The sequence below is a fragment of the Nicotiana sylvestris genome, chromosome 5, assembly GCF_000393655.2.
Source record: "Nicotiana sylvestris chromosome 5, ASM39365v2, whole genome shotgun sequence".
Taxonomy (NCBI): Eukaryota; Viridiplantae; Streptophyta; class Magnoliopsida; order Solanales; family Solanaceae; genus Nicotiana; species Nicotiana sylvestris.
The window spans coordinates 161,448,933-161,467,919 of record NC_091061.1 but is presented as its reverse complement, the minus strand read 5'-3'; the positions used below and the strand labels follow the sequence as shown (position 1 = coordinate 161,467,919).

General features: G+C 38.2%; 3 protein-coding genes across 3 annotated transcripts; 1 reads left to right on the top strand and 2 right to left on the bottom strand.

Annotated features, from left to right (window-relative positions):
• Positions 1-5,575: 5,575 nt before the first annotated feature.
• LOC104237192 (protein FAR1-RELATED SEQUENCE 5-like) lies at positions 5,576-6,900 on the top strand. Its single transcript, XM_009791298.2, has 2 exons — positions 5,576-6,759; positions 6,858-6,900. Exons 1-2 carry the CDS (start codon positions 5,576-5,578, stop codon positions 6,898-6,900), a joined length of 1,227 nt encoding a protein of 408 aa, XP_009789600.2.
• Positions 6,901-8,210: 1,310 nt separating this feature from the next.
• On the bottom strand, positions 8,211-9,547 carry LOC138869580 (uncharacterized). The gene is made up of 3 exons (XM_070147211.1): positions 9,120-9,547; positions 8,540-8,620; positions 8,211-8,334 (listed from the first exon to the last, which is right to left on the bottom strand). Exons 1-3 carry the CDS (start codon positions 9,545-9,547, stop codon positions 8,211-8,213), a joined length of 633 nt encoding a protein of 210 aa, XP_070003312.1.
• Positions 9,548-13,485: 3,938 nt separating this feature from the next.
• On the bottom strand, positions 13,486-13,827 carry LOC138869579 (uncharacterized). The gene has a single exon (XM_070147210.1). The coding sequence runs from the start codon at positions 13,825-13,827 to the stop codon at positions 13,486-13,488; it is 342 nt and encodes a 113-aa protein (XP_070003311.1).
• Between the last annotated feature and the right edge of the window lie 5,160 nt (positions 13,828-18,987).

Here is an 18,987-nt window from a genome sequence, read left to right as displayed (position 1 = left end):
TTCGGAGGATTGGGGAGGTGGCTTATGAGCTTGCTTTTTCTATACTCCGAAAGTATATTGGGGATCCGTCTCATGTTCTGGATTTCAGCACGGTTCAGTTTGATGATGATTTTACCTATGATGTGGAGCCATTAACTATTTTGGGTCGTCCGGTTCGAAAGTTGAGGTCGAAGGATATAGCTTCAGTAAAAATGCAGTGGAGAGGTTGGCCCATGGAGGAGGCTACCTGAGAGACTGAGCGGGAGATGCGGAGCAGATATCCTCACCTGTTTGAGGCTTCAGGTATATTTCTTGACTCGTTCGAGGACGAATGTTTGTTTAAGTTGGAGAGGATGTGACGACCCAGCTAGTCGTCTCTTAAGTTACCGCTCCATTTTTCCCATTTCTGCTTCTTTATACTTTTTTTATCCATGTTATGTGGTATCGGGTTGGTCTGATTGAATTCGGAATGATTTTGGTAAGGTTTGAGACACTTAATCTCTTTTGAGGAAGCTTAAGTTGGAAAAGTCAACCGGATGTTGACTTGTGTGTTAGAGGGATTGGATGTGAGTTTTGATGGTTCGGATAGCTTCGGGAGGTGATTTGGGACTTAGGAGCGTGATTGGAATGTGTTTTAGAGGTTCGGAGTAGATTTAGGCTTGAATTGGCGAAGTTAATATTTTGGTGATTTCCGGTTGGTAGGCGAGATTTTGAAATAGGGGTCGGAATGGAATTCTGAGAGTTGCAGTAGTTTTGTTATGTCATTTGGGATGTGTGTGCAAAATTTTAGGTCATTCAGACGTGGTTTGGTTGGGGTTTTGATCAAAAGCATAATTTAGAAGATTTTGGAATTCTTAGGCTTGAATCCCATGCGAATTTGGTGTTTTGATGTTGTTTTGAGGGTTCCGAAGGTTGGAGCAAGTTTTAATAAGGTTATAGGATATGTTTGTATGTTTGTTTGAGGTCCCGGGGGCCTCGAGTGAGTTTCGGGTGGTCAATCGGATCATTTTATGAAGTTTGGAATTGCAGAAATCTGCTGCTCAGTGTTGCACACAATTGACCTTCGCGTTCGCGAGAGGGAAGCCGCGATCGCGAAGGGTTAGATGGAGAAGGTTGAGACTTTTGCCTTCGCATTCGTGAGGGAGACTCCGCATTCGCGAAGGGCTGGGAAGCGATTCATCGCGTTCGCGAGGTAAGCTCCACGTTCGCATAGAGGAAATTGGCCAGCTGGGTGTTGAGGTATTTTCTTCATCGCGTTCGCGGGTGAGGGAGCGCGTTTGCGAAGGGTCAAACTAAGGAGCCATCGCATTCGCGATGGGCATGTCACTTTCACGTAGAGGATTTTTGGTTAAAGTCATTTTTGTGCTACACGAACGCAAGGCGTTGACCGCGTTCGCTAAGAAGGAATTAAGGCCTGGGCAGAATGTTTAAATACTCGTCTTGTCCGCGATTTTGGGGTTTATTTCTTCCATTGTTGGTCGTTTTTAGAGCTTTTTGAAGGGGATTGAAGAGGCATTCAAGGGGAATCACTTGGAGGTAAGATTCTTGGACTTAAAACTCGATTCTAATGTGAATTCCACCTAAATAATCATGGAAATTAAGCCAAAAATTGAAGAACTAGGGCTTGGAAACTTAGACCTTTGATTGAGGATTTGAAGGACCATTTGAGGTCGGATTTCAGAACTTTTGATATGTATAAACTCGTGGGGATATAAGGAAACTATTGATGTAAAAATTATCGAATTCCGAGACGTGGACCCGGGGGTCGGTTTTGGTAATTTCGGGATTTGTGTCGTATTTTGATTATTTTCGCTTGGGCTTCGTTCCCTTAGCATATTTTATCATCCTCATTCTGATTTTGGATAGATTCGATGGGAGTGGAGGCCGATTCGAGGGGTAAAGGCGTCGCGAGCTAGCGATTTGACCGGATTGAGGTGAGTAATAATTGTAAATGATGTTTTGAGGATATAAAACCCCGGACTTGCACATCGTGGTGCTATATTGAGGTGACGCACACGCTTGATGACGAGCGTGGGGTCGTGCACTATTGGGGATTGTGGAGTAGTCCATCCCGAATGATTGTTTTACCGTGTATTTAACTGAAATCTATTTGCTATCATCATGATTTGGGCTGAAAGACATATTTGGACTTTGTGCTAACTATTTTAACCCTTCAGCAATTTTTATTGATATTTCCTCACTGTTTTGACTTTATACTAGAACTCAATCATGATATATTTCACTGTTTTTATACTCAGCCATGTTTACTATGTTTTAAATACTTAAATGATCTTTTAAATGATAATTGGGCTGAGAATCACTGTTTTACTGTTGCCCAATGGGCTTGTGAGGATTTTTGACTGAGTAAGGCCAAGGGTATATGTTGTGAGGAAACATTTTATACTGATTATGAGGTCGGGGGCCTGAGATATGTACGCCACGAGGTGGCTTGATTGATATGAGGCCGAGGGCCTAGTGATGATTCCATGAGATGGCTTGATATTGCGCTTGGGGCCCTTCCAGGAGTCTGTACACCCCCAGTGAGTGCGGGTACCCATTGTTATCTGAGATTGAGCCCGAGGGGCTGGTATTGTTCTGAAATGTTGCCCGAGGGGCGGATTTGTTAATACTGTGCCCGGGGGGCGAACCTTTATTTGTTTATCTTTTTCTTAATTTCCTATCAATTACCATGCGTAATTGTTGAAAAAGGATTTTCATGAAGTTAAATTTGAGGTAAAGGATTTTTTTACCTATATTTCACTGGTTTACTATTTTAATGGTTTTACTGCTTCGCTATAGCATGTTTTTGTGCCTTACGTGATTTCCCGCTTTCAGTCTTTATTTATGATTATTACTCACTGAGTTTGAGTACTCACTGCACTCTGTGTGCAGATTCAGCCGTATCTGGTCCCGCTCCCGAGTGTTGATCATTTCCGGCTCAGGCGGATCCGAGGAGTCTCTAGGTAGCTGTTGGCGTTCGCAACCCAGATCTCTTCCCTTATCTTACTTCTTCATGTTCTTAGTTTCTGTATTAAACTCTATAGTTTGATTTGGAGTATTACGGATTGTTTAGATGCTCATTACTAGTGACACCCTGGTATCAGGCTGTGTTGGGTTATTTTCCGCGAATTAGGCTATTATCTGTTAACTTTGGATTATCTTATCATGCTTTAGATTTATTTCTTATGGTTTAACTGTTAATAATTGGATATGGGAAGTGTTGGCTGGTCTTGTCTTCACGAGAGGCGCCATCACGACCGGGTCCGGGTTTAGGGTCTTGACATATACTATGAGATTGAAAGTATACTATTTTTTTTTACGGATTTTATAATATTTGACACAAGATATTCGTGCAACGCACGAACATAGAGACTAGTACTATATTAAAAGCACGAATGCCCTTAGAGAAATGTCGTTCGCCTTTTTTACCCTTTAAAAATATATTTTAGACTTGACAAAATAGTCATTTAATTATTTTTCTAAAATAGAGGAATAGTTATTTAAATATTTTCCTTATATTTAGGATACCAAATTCAACTAATTTTTTAAATTGAATCCACTAGGTAAGAGAACATATTTGTAAAGGAAGAGTAACACCCAAAATAGTTGAAGTAGGAAACTCTCATCTACTTAGAACTCTTTTTTACATTTAGGAGTCTTAAATCTGGGTGGAGATCCCCTCCAATGATAATTTATCCATTATTGCTCAATACACTTACTGATTTGTGCCATGTATCTACCCAATCAATTCAAGGATGAGATTAAATAGGTCACTAAACAACTAAAAATGGTAATGCAATTTCATATAAATAAAATAAAAAAAAGTTTAATGCTAACGGTGTCAGTCTAGTTTCAGCTTACTTGTACTTTTCTCTCACTCAATACAACATGTAGACCCCACAATGATGTCATAACTAGCAAAATTATCTCCACAAAATAAGTGTAAGAAAAGTAAAAGAAAATTAAAGTGGTGGGAATTCATCTTACCAATTATTTAACCGCCAAAAAACAGTCCATCATCTCATTCCTTTTATAAAAGATTATGAATAAGAAATTAAAGATCTGCATTTATCTTTCTAACTAATTATATATTGTAGATTTATAAGAATATTGCTTTCTATTCTTTTCCTAAGAAACCAAAAGCGCCATTGTTATTAAGATCAACTTCGTAGCAGTTGAAGAATTTTTGAAAGACAAGGTTCTACTCTTTTTTTTACTAGACTTATTTAGTCTTATTAAATTTGATTAATTAATGTATTGTACTTATTTTATATTCTTAGGAAGATGCATTACATCTGTTCTAGTATAATATTTTTTCCATTACATATTAGAATTCAAATGCAATAAGTTTAAATAATTTTTTTTAATAAATTTATAACAAGTTTATATATTTCTAGTTAAACTATTCAAAACTTAATGATGTTTCTATGTTTTGTATTCTTTTTCTTTTGAAGTATAATGGACAATTTTGGAGAAAGCAAGTGTGAAGCTACTGCAGAAGAAGTTTTACAAAATAATTTTCAAGGGTCAATAGATCGTGAGCCTGCGCTTGGTCTTGAGTTTGACGACAATGAGAGTGCATTTAATTTTTACAATGAGTATGCAAGAAGGATTAGTTTTACTGTTCACAAAGAGTAAGTGAACAGAAATAAGAAATTGGGTTATGTAACATCACGAAAGCTTACGTGTTTCAAGGAGGGTTTCCGTGGAGATGATAAACGAAAATATCAAGCTAAAAATTCACGAAAAGAGATTAGAACAGGATGTCAAGCTCATATTGTTGTTACTCGCCAATTTGTTGGAAAGTACCATATTACTAAGGTTGAGTTAGAATATAACCATCCTCTCATTCAACCGAAAATGATTCACATGTTGCCATCTCACAGAAATTTGAACGACGTACAAACTCATGAAATCGATTTGGCGGAGGATGCTGGATTATTTTCTAAAGGAACTTTTGATATTATAAGTCTTCAAGCTGGTGGCCGAGCAAATTTGGGCTATACTAAGTTAGATCATAAGAACTACCTTCGAACCAAAAGGCAAAAAGCTATGGGACAAGGAGAAGCAAGTAAATTACTTGTTCAAATTGCCTAATAATTTTTTATTTAATCTTTGGAATGTGATTTTCTCGTATTAAAAATAGCACATACATACTTATTTTTGGTATTTTCTTCCAGGAGTACTATTAGAATATTTTGAGAAAAAAAAAGTTGATGACCCATCTTTCTTTTTTGTGGTACAGTTGGATGTTAATGATATGATCACGAACATATTTTGGGCAGATTCTAAGATGATAATAGATTATGAGATTTTTGGAGATGTGCTTTCATTTGATACTACGTACCAGACAAATAAAGAGCATAGACCTTTGGCTAGTTTCCTTGGATTTAATAACCATAGAAAAATGATTATTTTTGGAGGTGCACTGATGTATGATGAGACTTCATAATCTTTTCAGTGGTTGTTCGAAACATTTCTTAGAGCAATGTCTGGAAAAACACCAAAAACTATTTTTACAGATTAGGATGCTGCTATGAGTAAGGTCATCTCATTCGTCATGCCTGAAGTTCATCATAGGTTGTGTATTTGGCACATGGAACAAAATGCTGTAAAACACCTCAATCAAGTTTATAAAAGGTACGCTTCTTTCCGTGGTGATTTTAGAAAATGTATTTACGAGTATGAGGATGAAGGAGAATTTATAATTGCTTGGACTGTTATGCTTGATGAATATAATCTTCATGCAAATGAATTGTTGCAAGGAATATATGCTTTGAAAGAAAAATTATTTGCAGCATATAGAAAGCAAACCTTTTCTGGTTGCATGAATAGCACACAATTAAGTGAGAGTTTGAATAGTGAATTAAAGGATTATTTGCAGTCTGATTATAATTTGGTACAATTTTTTAAGCATTATGATAGAGCAATTGAGGACAAAAGATATAATGAGCTGCAAGATACATGTGATGCATCACAACGGTTGCCAGTATTAAAAGCAAAGATGCCAATTTTGTTTCATGCTAGAGAGGTATATACACCAAATATTTTTTCGAAGTTTCAAGATGAATATATGAAGTCTTTAATAATTATAGTGAATGGATGTGAGGAAAATAATTTTCCCATCATTTATAAGGTTAGCAAGTATGGGCACACTCGAGAGCATATTGTTAAGGTGACAGAGGCAGATCATATATCTTGTACTTGCATGAAGTTTGAGTCCATGGGTATACTTTGTTGTCATGCAATAAGAATTCTTGATGTGATAAGAGGAGTGGATAAAATTCCAGATGAGTATATTTTGAAAAGATGGACAAAAATTGCAAAAGCCGTAAATATTAAAGAAATTGATGGGCAAGATATAGAGATCAAGGATTCAAAGCTAATCATTGTGAATCGTTATAGAATCCTTTGTCCTATATTTGTTAGAATGGCAGCTAAAGCTTCTGAAACAGATGAAAGCTATAAGCTAGCGGCAACATGTGTAAATGAGTTAAGTGCAAGATTGAAACAAATTATGGAGGTAACAGCTCCATCTCTCCATACTACTGGCTCAACGAGAGATTTACCAGAAGAAAGTAATGACAGAGATCTCCTCTCACGAGCCAAAAGTTTTAAAAAGAAAGATAACACAAAACGTCTGAAAAAGAGGATCAATACTTCTCTTGAAGCGAACTCAAAGAGTAAGAAAGCTCGAGGAAAGAAGTCAGATTCTATTAATCAAGATGATCTACAGTTAATAATAGAACTAAAATTGATAAGCGAAATTGTATCAACCAGGTATATCATATTTTATTTCAGTTCATAATTCGAATATTTGATGTTGACCAACTATTATAATGTTACACAATTATAATATTTCTTATATTTATTCGTAGGATTCAACAAGAGATGAGAACGTTTTTTACAATTCTAATTTAAGTGCCTCTCAAAGTATGGCTTGTTCCAACTTATCCCAACATTCCGAGTTTTCACTTTCGACAGTATCTTATAGCTTTACTCAAATGCTAACGGTAATATTAACACACTTTAATGGTATAAAATATATATATATAATTGACTTAGTTTATATTATTGGTGTAGGAACCTTCTTATTTTGATACTCTTGCACATACACAAAATTCTTGTTCTCTTCCTCATGATCAGGTTTATATTAAAAGAAGCTTTTATATTTATTTTTAACACATATTATTTTATTGACTTATATAATTTATCATTATTTGGCAGGCGAGCTTTTTCGAGAGTCAAGGGGCACAAGAGTTTCGAGATAATAATTTACTGTGATCTATGTTAATTTTATTTCTAGTTGATTTTTATTATTTTATTTAAGATATTGGACATGTTATTTAAGTACTTCCATAGCTTTTTGGACTTTAGAAGTAATTGGATGATTATAAAAGGTTGTTTATTGCATTTTAACAACTTCAGTTAAGTCTATTATTCAAATGCTTTTGTGTCAACATGAAAGAGATGATTTTTTATTGTGTTATTTGTCAAGTCTCATTTAAGAAGAAAAAAATAAATAGAAAAGGCCAATTCCAAAAGTTAAGAAATCACTTGTAGCAGTTAAAATGGATTCGGGAACATTATTTTACTAGTTATGACATCATGGTGGGGACTGTATGTTGTGTTGAGTGAGAGAAAAGTGCAGGTAAGGTGAAACTAGACTGACACCGTTAGCATTAAACTTTTTATTATTTTATTTATATGAAATTGTATTACCATTTTTAGTTGTTGAGTGACCTATTTAATCTCAGCCTTGAATTGATTGGGTAGATACATGACACAAATCAGGAAGTGTATTGAGCAATAATGGACAAATTACCCCTTAAATCTTTGTATAAATATATAACCAATTAATTCTTTACCATTTTAGAAAGAAAAAAGGTTAACCGAAAGAGAACAAACAGAAAGTTACAAAATAAAATCTCGTGCACTTACGTCTCTTTTTTGGGTTAGGAATTATTATTCTAAAGTGATAGAATTATTGCAGTAGACTTTTAGTGGGAATGTATCAAAAGGTATTTATAATCCACCTTACAACAAAACAACTTAAAAAAATAATTAAAGACAAAAAAAATTATAAGTTAAAGTTTACACGTACCTTTGAAATTTTTAATAAAAATTAAGTTCTTACTTTATCAACAACAACAATAAATTTAGATTAATCCACAAGTTTGGGAAGATATTATGCATGATGATCTTACCCCTACCTCTTGGAGGTAGAGAGGTTATTGCCAATTGACCCTCGATTCAGGAAAAGCATAATCACAACATAGTAAAAGAAATGCAGCAAAGAAAAGGCCATAAAAAGCAGTAACAAGAAACATTAACAACAGCATGATAGTAAGATAACTGAAACAAAAGAGACTACATTCTAATTTTCTGTCTAAAAATATTGAAGTTTAGCATACATTGTAAACCAAAACCAATATTTTATCTGCCATCAAGTTTACAAAATATATGTTCTACAATGATCTATAAATAATTATGAGTAAAATAACAATAACAATAACCTAATGTAATTCTACTAGTGGGGTCTGGGGAGGGTATGATGTACGCAGCCTTACCCTTACCCTCTGGAAGGACAGAGAGACTGTTTCTGATAGACTTTCGGCTAAACAAGATAGAAGAAGCACTGCTAGCAAATAATAGCAAGCAATATATTAAGAAAACTAAATCGAAGTTAGCAATAGAGAATATGAAAGAAGTACCGATATAAAATAATAGCAAGAGAATATATTTAGAAAACTAAATTCAAGATAGCAATAGAGAATATAAAAGAAGTACTGCTAACAGACTAAGGAAGTACTGATTGCAAGTAATGACAGAACAAGATATGCGATAATAGCAAACTAAGGATAAAATGGGTACCATACTAACACTAATACTATCGAACTAATGAATACAAAAGGAAACGCACGACTACCTACTAAATTTCTACCCTAATTCTCATCCTCCACACCCTTCTATCCAGGGTCATGTCCTCGGTTAGCTCAAGCTGCGCCATGTCTCGCTTGATCATCTATTCTCAAGAATTCTTTGGCCTACCTCTACCCTTCCTGTTACCCTCCAATGCCAACCTCTCACACCTCCTGGCTAGTGCATCTGTGCTTATCCTTTTAACATGCCCAAACTACCTCAGCCTCGCCTCTCGCATCTTTTTCTCCATAGGAGCTACTCTCACCTTGTCCCCAATAAATTCATTCTCAATTTTATCCAACCTAGTATGCCCACACATCCATCTCAACATCCTCATTTTAGCTACTTTCATCTGCTGGATATGTGAGTTCTTCACTGGCCAGCATTCTTCCCCATACAACATAGTCGGTCTAACCACTACCTTGTAGAACTTACCCTTAAGTCTCAACGGCACATTCTTATTGCACTTCATCCACCCTACTCTGATACGATGCGTGACATCCTCATCAATCTCCCCATCATTCTGAATTATAGACCCCAGATACTTGAAGTTCTCTCTCCTGGAAATGACCTGCATATCAAGCCTCACATCCTCGTCCGCTTCCTGGGTAACACCGTTGAACTTGCACTCCAAATATTCTATCATGGTCCTGCTCAATTTGAAACCCTTAGACTCAAGGGTATGTCTCCAGACTACATTTTGAGTAAAATAATATATATAAATAAGTTTACAAATGACATGCTACATTTTGAATTATAATTTATAATTATAATAAATAATATAATTGTTTTAACTTTTTTAAGCACAAATTCAATTAGATAAGTGAAATAAAGATAAGATACTAAAATTTATACATCTAGATTAATAGTAATAAATTAGTACATATTTTTTTTAAAAAAGGAATTTAAGGTAATTATAAGTTTTTGTTCTATTGGTTATATTAACTTTTTGATTAAATATGTTATTTAGATCTATAATTTGGATATTAGGGAATCCATATATTTTACTATTTCAGATAAACGTAATTACATAAAATATATGCATTTGGTAGGCCCATGGTCCAACAGTGGACCAATTACGACTCACCTGCTAACTTGATTTTCCCTTTTTCAATATATTTATTATATTCTTTCAAATACCTATACTCTATTATTGTTGTTGTTGTTGTTGTTGTTCGATCTTATTAATACTATAATTATAAAAGCAAAAAACTCCAAGTTAAAAATGTTGATAGGTTTTTTTACTTTTAAGCATTAATTTCACATAAAAATTATAAATTAATTATTTTTATAATATTTAGGACTTTAAAATTAACTACTCTATATTTGTAGTTTAAAATGTAGCTGGTATATTCTACTTTTATAATGTAATTTATTATTTTTTAATCTAACAGGAATAATATCATATTGTATATCAATTAAAAAGTAGAACAACTGGCATTTTGCTTGCGACAAAGAAAAAATCATTCTATTTCTGTCACGACCCAAATTTCTCTATAGGCCGTGATGGCGCCCAACGTCACCACTAGTCAAGACAACGGTGAACTAAACATATATTGGTCCCTTTTTATAATTTCAAAGTAGTTGATTTTTATTTATTAAGTAAATGGATAGTCAGAAATTATAGTAAGGTAAAACATAAACTAATGAGAGAGTAAATACATTAAAATAAATGCACAAAACCATAAAGTGTCTCCTAGCATGTTCCCAAAATTCGGTGTCACAAGTGTATGAGCAACTAGTAGAATGCTACGACCCAATCTTCCCTCCGAGAGAGGTCGCGACGGCACTTGGTCTCTACAACTAGGTAAGCCTAGCAATTACGGAATAACAACAAATGAAAAATAAATCTAAACCACTAACAATACAGTACACAAAAAATAGGAATGTCACTCGGCAGATACAAAAGCAACTCCCAAAAATACATAAAGAACTTTCCCCAAGACCTGGAAGATCATAAGTCACAAGCATCTAAGAATTTACTAAAAGTTCTATACACCAATGTTTAGAAGTAATAGGGGAAGAACTACACAAAATATAGAGGGGGGCTCCTAGGTCTGCGGACGCAGCAGTTGTACCTTCAAGTCTCTGTAACAACAGTAGGTGCACAACTAATAGCGAGGTTGGAATGATGTAACTGGATTTGCACACAAAAACATTTGCAGAAGAGTAGCATGAGTACACAACAATGGTACCCAGTAAGTGCCAAGTCTAACCTCGGTCGAGTAGTGACGAGGCCAGGTCAGGCCCACTGGTTTATAATAAATGAAGCAGGAAAATGTACAGTATAATAAAAGACTGGAATGAAATAAAGGAAAACACAAAAATAATAGTAATACAGTACACATGGATAAACAACACGAAATCTCCCGAGATAATGTCTCGTAGTCCCGAAGTAAATGTGCAAAGAGATCTCCTGAGGTAATGCCTCGTAGTCTCAAAAGTAATGTATAGGGAGATCTCCCAAGGAACTGCCTCGTAGCCTCAAAAGTAAATGTGCAAGGAGAACTCCCGAGGAAACGCCTCGCAGTCTCAAAAGTAAACGTGCAGGGAGATCTCTCGGGATACTGTCCCGTAGTCCCAAAGTAAATATGCATCTCAAACAAAATGAACATAACAATTACAACAACAAAACCTACAATTTAGACTAAGTACAAGTCAATAAAGAAGCAGGATCCACTAAACATGCTGCAAATAGTTCAGATAAATAGTTAAGACACGTAGATATGCTATTCTAGGCTAACAAGATAACTACACATTCTAGTATACTCAGATAAGATGAAAACGGGCTATTACTCAATCAAAATCAGGTTTTTCAACAAAAGCTTGTGTATGCACTCGTCACCTCGTGTACATGGCGCTCACATATCATAACAACACTAAATTCTTAAGGGGATTTCCCTCACACAAAGTTAGGCAAGCCATTTATACGAACCAAGTTCAATCAACCGGTAACAATGCTTTACCATGAATATTTGAATCAGAATGGCCCAAATCTAGCCAAAATCAATTAAATGTTATAAATATACCTATAAGAAACTAATCTAGTTAATGAAATAAAAGCTAAAGCAAAAAATTAGATGATCGCCCTAAATAGTCTCCCCGGGCCCACGTCTCGGAATCAGGTAAAAGTTACAAAATATGAACACCCATTCACTCATGAGTTCACTCGTACCAAATTATCCAAATCTGATGTCAAAATCCAAAATCTTACTTGAGTAACTTCTTCCCATTTTTTCAAAATTTTCACCCGAAATTCGAAATTAAATGATGAAATTAATGATAGATCAGTGGGATATAACCAAAATCAAATGTAGAATTATTACCGAATTGATATCTCTAAAATTCCTCAGAATCTCGTCCAAATCTAAGCTCCCAAACTCAAGTTTTGATAAAAATGGTCAATCCCTCGTTTTGAAATATTTAATATTGCCCAATGATTCCTTAATCGCAATCGCATAATTAGCCTCGCAATCGCAAATCACAACTTCGCTACCCCAGAATTTAACCATACGCGAACGCGGAAAACTCCATGCGAATGTAATTCGCTAGCCCTCATACTTACGCGATCGTGAACAACCCCACGTGTTCGCGAAGAACAATACTTGAATTCCACTACAGCCTTACATCCTCTTCGCGAATGCGGCCTAGCCCACGCTTTTGTGATGCACAGCTGTACCAACTTACGAGATCGCGTCCCCATCTTCGCGAACGCAAAGAACAACTTCAGCTGGCCTCTTAGATGCCCTACGCGATGAAGGAAAGTCTGAAACAAAAATACCAAAAAATCTGCTATCTTCCAAAGTCCTAAAATGATCCGTTGAGCAACCGAAACACACCCGAGGCCATCGGGACCTCAACCAAACATACTGACAAGTCCTAAAACACCATACGAACTTATTAGAGCCCTCAAATCACATCAAACAATGTTAAAATCACGAATCACCCTCCAAATAAACTTAAAGAACTTGAACTTCAAATTTCTACAACCGATGCTGAAACCTATCAAACCATGTCCGATTGACCCCAAATTTTGCACACAAGACATATTCAACATTACGGACCTATTCCAACTTCTGAAATCGGAATTCGACCCCGATATCAAAAAGTCCACTACCGGTCAAAATCTCCAAAAATTCGACTTTCGCCATTTGAAGCGTAAATAAGCTACAGACCTCCAAAACACAATCCGAACAAGGCCCTAAGTCCAAAATCATCCAAGGGAGCTAACGGAACCGACGAAACTCCATTCTGGAGTTATCTTCACTAAATTCCGACTACAGTCAAAATTCGAAGGCTTAAGCTTCCATTTAAGGACTAAGTGTCCCAAAACACTCTAAAAACCAAAAAAAAACTCCCGGCAAGTCACATAAGATGAAACATATCGAAAAGCAATAAATAGGGATTGGGGGCTAATACTCTCAAAATGACCGGCCAAGTCGTTGCATCCTCTCCCTCTTAAAACAATAGTTCGTCCTCAAACGAGTATAGAGACATACTTGAAGTGGTGAAAAAAAGAGGATAACGGCTGCGCATATCCTGATCGGTCTCCCAAGTCGCCTTCTCGACCGGCTGACCTCTCCACTAAACTTTCACTGATGCAATGTTGCTTGGCCTCATCTTTCGAACCTGCCTGTCCAAAATAGCCACAGGCTCCTCAACATAGGATAGATCCTTGTCCAACTGGACTAAGATGAAATCTAACACATGATACGGATCACCGTGATGCTTCCGGAGCATAAAAACATGAAATACCAAATGAATTCCTGTTGGGCTGGGAGGTAAGGCAAGCTCATAAGCAACCTTCCCATCTCGTCGCAACACCTCAAAGGGACCAATATACCTTGGGCTTCGCTTTCCCTTCTTTCCGAACTTCATAACGCCCTTCATAGGCAAAACCCGGAGCAATACCCATTCTCCAACCATGAATGCCACATCGCAAACTTTCCGATCCGTATAACTCTTCTGTCTGGACTAGGCTGTGCGAAGTCTATCCTGGATCACCTTAACCATCTCCAAAGAATCCTGAACCAAGTCTGTAACTAATAATCTAGCCTTGCCTGGTTTGGACCAACCTACTGGAGACCAATACCGCCTACCATACATAGCCTCATACGGTGCCATATGAATGTTGGACTGATAATTTTTGTTGTGGGAAAACTCGGCAAATGGCAAGAACTGATCCCAAAATCTCCAAACTCCATCACACATGCACGAAACATATCCTCTAGTATCTAAATAATGCGCTCGGACTGTTCGTGGGTCTGAGGGTGAAATGATGTACTCAACTCAACCCGAGTACCTAACTCATGTTGTACGACCCTCAAGAACCGTGATGTAAACTGCATGCCCCGGTTAGAGATGATAGATACCGGCACGCCATGAAGCCTGACAATCTCACAGATATACACTCAATCCAGTTGCTTAGAAGAATAGGTAGTCATCACAGGAATGAAATGAGCTAACTTGGTCAGCCTATCCACAATCACCCAAACTACATCAAACTTCTTCTGAGTTCGTAGGAGTCCAAAACCATAATCCATAGTGATTCGCTCCCATTTCCATTCCAGAATATCTAACTTCTGAAGCAACCCACCTGGCCGCTGATGCTCATACTTCACCTACTTGCAATTTAGACACCAAGCCACATACTCTACTATGTCCTTCTTCATTCTCCTCCACCAATAATGCTGCCTCAAGTCCTGATACATCTTCGCGGCACCCGGATGAATGGAGTACCGTGAACTATGAGCCTCCTGGGGATTCAACTCACACAAACCATCCACACTAGGCATACATAGCCTACCCTGGATCCTCAATGTACCATCATCCCCAATAGTGACCTGCCTAGAGGCACCGTGCTAGACCGTGTCCTTAAGGACAAGCAGATGGGGGTCATTATACTAACGCTCCCTGATACAATCATAAAGAGAAGACCAAGAGACCACACAAGCCAATACTCGATTCGGCTAAGAAATATCCAACCTCACAAACTGACTTGCTAAGGCCTGAACATCCAATTCCATGGGCCTCTCTACTGCTGGTACATATGCTAAGCTACCCAAACTCTCTACCAAAAAACTCAAAGCATCGGTTACCACATTGGCCTTCCCGTGATGGTATAAATTGATGATATCATAATCCTTAAGCAGCTCTAACCACCTCCGCTGATGCAAGTTATGATCCTTCTACTTGAACAGATGTTGCAAACTCCGATGATCGGTGTAGATATCACAAAGGGACACCGTACAAATAGTGTCGCCATATCTTCAAGGCATGAACAATAGCTGCTAGCTCAAGGTCGTGGACAGAGTAGTTCTTTTCATGTACCTTCAGCTATCTGGACACATAGGCAATTACCCTACAGTCCTACATCAACACCACGGTGAGACCAACCCACGACGCATCATAATATACAATATAAGATCCCAAACCTTAAGGTAATACTAATACTGGGGCTGTAGTAAAAGCTATCTTGAGCTTCTGAAAGCTCTTCTCACACTCCTCTATCCATCTGAATGGGGCACCCTTCTGGTTCAGCCTTATCATAGGTGCTGCAATAGATGACAATCCATCAACAAACCGATGGTAATACCCCGCCAAACCAAGAAAACTCCGAATCTCCATAGTTGAGGACAGTCCAGGCCAACTCTACACTGCTTCCACTTTCTTAAGATCCACTTTATCCCATCACTCGATACTATATGACCCAAGAATGCCACTAAGTCTAACCAAAACTCACACTTCAAAATTTTTGCATATAACTTATTTTCCCTCAAAATATGGAGCACAGTCCTAAGGTGCTACTCATGATCCTCTCGAGTTCGGGAATACACCAGAATGTCATCAATGAATACAATGACAGAAGAGTCAATATAGGGCCGTAACACACTGTGCATCAAGTGCATAAAAGTTGTTGGGGCGTTGGTCAGCCTAAATGACATCACAAATAACTCGTAGTGACCATACCGAGTCCTAAAAGCAGTCTCTAGGATATCTGGCTTCAGAATCTTCAACTGATGATAGCCTGAACCTAACTCAATCTTGGAAAACACCCTTGCACCCTGTAACTGATCAAACAAATCATCAATATGAGGCAATGGATACTTGTTCTTCACTGTAACTTGTTTAGGTGGTGATAATCAATGCGCATACGTATAGAACCAACCTTCTTCTTCACGAACAATACCGGAATGCTCCAAGGTTCACACTGGGCCGGATGAAGCCTTTATAAAGCAACTCATGTAACTGCTCCTTCAACTCACGAGGAGCCATACAATATGAGGAATAGAGATGGGTTGAGTGACCGACAACAAATTAATGCCAACATCAATATCTCTATGGGGAGGCATGCCCAGAAGATCATCTAAAAACACATCAGGAAAATCCCTCACTACTGGAACTAACTCAATTGTAGGGGTACCAATACTGACATCTCTCACATAAGCTAGATACACATCACACCCTTTCTCAACAATTCGTTGAGCTTTAAGAAATGAAATAACTCTGCTGGGAGTGTAATATAAGGTACCCCTCCACTCTAATTAAGGTAAACCTAGCATAGCCAGCATTACGGTCTTGGCATGACAATCAAGAACAGCATAATGTGGCGACAACCAGTCCATGCCCAAGATAACATCGAAATCTACCATACCAAGCAATAATAAATCGGCTCGGGTCTCAAAACTACTAAGAGAAATCAAACATGACCTATACACGCAGTCCACAATAAGAGAATATCCCACAAGAGTAGACACATAAATAGGGAAACTCAAAGAATCCCGAGATACGCCCAAATACGGGGTAAAATAAGATGACAAAGAGGAGTAAGTGGAGCCTGGATCAAATAGAACCAACACATCTCTATGAGAGACTGGAACAATACCTGTGATGACAGAATCGAAAGCAACTGCCTCAATACGAGTCGGAAGAGCATAATATCTATCTAGCCTCCCCCTCTAAGATGACCTTGACCTCCCTGACCTCCACCTCGAGCTGGCCGAGTAGGTGGGGTGGCAGTTGGTGCTGCAATCATAGCCTGAGGACTCAGTGGAGCACACTATGGCTGAGAAGTCTGTGGAGGTGCACCCCTCCTAAGTTCGGGGAAACCATATGGCGAGTGTTGCCACACAATATGGCGAGTGTCGCCACACTCAAAATAAGCTCTGGGAGGGCGTGGCTATTGTGGCTAGCTTGGGTTTGGTATGCTAGACTAACTGCCGGAAACACCCCGTGTAGAAGGCACACTACATACTAATGGTGCATAATAAGGCTCCTAGGCCTTAGAAAGGGCTGGAACACCACTGGCGGTTGTAAGAGCTGAATAAATCGGGTGACCCACATAACCCCTAACATGGTGAGCTGTTGGGGAACAAGCACCACCATAAGTGCCAGACTCTTGAGACCTCTTAGCCTCCCTCTCCTTTCTATCCCGAGCAAACATTCCCATCTCCTAGCAATACTCATAACCTGCTGATAAGAAATATCTATCTCCAACTCCCGGGCCATGCTAATCCTAATACTGGGGTGGATTTTCCTCAATAAATCGATGAACCCTCTCTCGAACTAGGGTACGGGCAGCGGGAGTCTTTGCTCCTACCCCAAACTAAGATGTGACAGGAGCAAGTGGAATCAATCCTGTCTAAGCTAAGGTGTTGAACACGCTCAGAAACTAGGCTAAAGTCTCCTGTAGGGCTGGTGTAGCAATAGGTACCTCAGGTGTCTTCCCTCCAACTGGAACTACTGAGGGCTCCTTTATAGCAACTTGTGCGGGTGCTCTCGCTGCACCACATGGGCGTCCTCAGCCTCTACCCCGACCCCGGCCTCTCGCCACTCTAGCAAGGGGCGCGGGTTCCTGATCATCAGATCCTTCGGTACGAGTCCTTACCATCTATGAGAAAAAATAGAATACTTCGTTTAGAATTTTGATGTCAACAAATTTTGCAGGACAAGGAGTCAAAGAAGAATAATTTTTCTAATAGTTCCATAGCCCCTCGAAGAAAAGTACAGACGTCTCCCTACCGATCCACAAGACTCTAATAAACTGGCTTGTGACTCACGACACCTACAAACCTAGAGCTCTAATACAAGCTTGTCACGACCTAATCTTTCATCCGTGAGAGGTCGCGATAGCACCTAGTCTCTACGACTAGGTAAGCCTAACAATTGCGGAATAACAACAAATGAAAAATAAACCTAAACCCCTAATATTACAGTAATGAAACAAATGATAGAAATACCGCTCGACATATACAAAGAAATTCCCAAAAATACATACAGAACTTTCCCCAAAACCCAGAATATCATAAGTCAAAAGCTTCTAAGAATTTAATAAAAGTTCTATACACCAATATTTAGAAGTAATAGGGGAAGAACAACACAAAAGATAGAGGGGGGCTCCTAGGTCTACGGACGCGGCAGATGTACCTTGAAGTCTCCATAAAAGCACAGGTGCACAACTAATAGCGAGGATGAATGATGTACTTGGATCTGCACATGAAAAAATGTGTAGAAGAGTAGCATGAGTACACCACAATGGTACCCAGTGAGGGCCAAGCCTAACCTCGGTCGAGTAGCAACGAGGTCAGGTCAGGCCCACTGTTTATAATAAAGGAAGCAAGAAAATGTACAGTATAACAAAAGAGTGGAATGAAACAAAGGAAAACACAGCAATTATAGTAATAAAATACACAGGTATAAACAACAAGGGATCTCCTGAAAGAACGTCTTGTAGTCCCAAAGTAAATGTGCAAGGAGATCTCCTGAGGTACCGCCTTGTAGTCTCAAAAGTAAATATACAGGAAGATCTCTCGAGGAATCGCCTCGTAGTTTCAAAAGTAAATATATAGGGAGCACTCCCGAGGAAATGCCTCATAGTCTCAAAACTAAACGTGTATGGGGATCTCCCGGGATACCGTCCCGTAGTCCCAAAGTAAATATGCAGCTCTAACAAAATGAAGATAATAGTTACAGCAAGAAAACCTACAATTTAGACTAAGTACAAGTCAAGAAAGAAGTAAGATCCACTAAACATGTTGCAAAGAGTTCAGATAAATAGTTAAGACACGTAGACATGCTATTCTACGC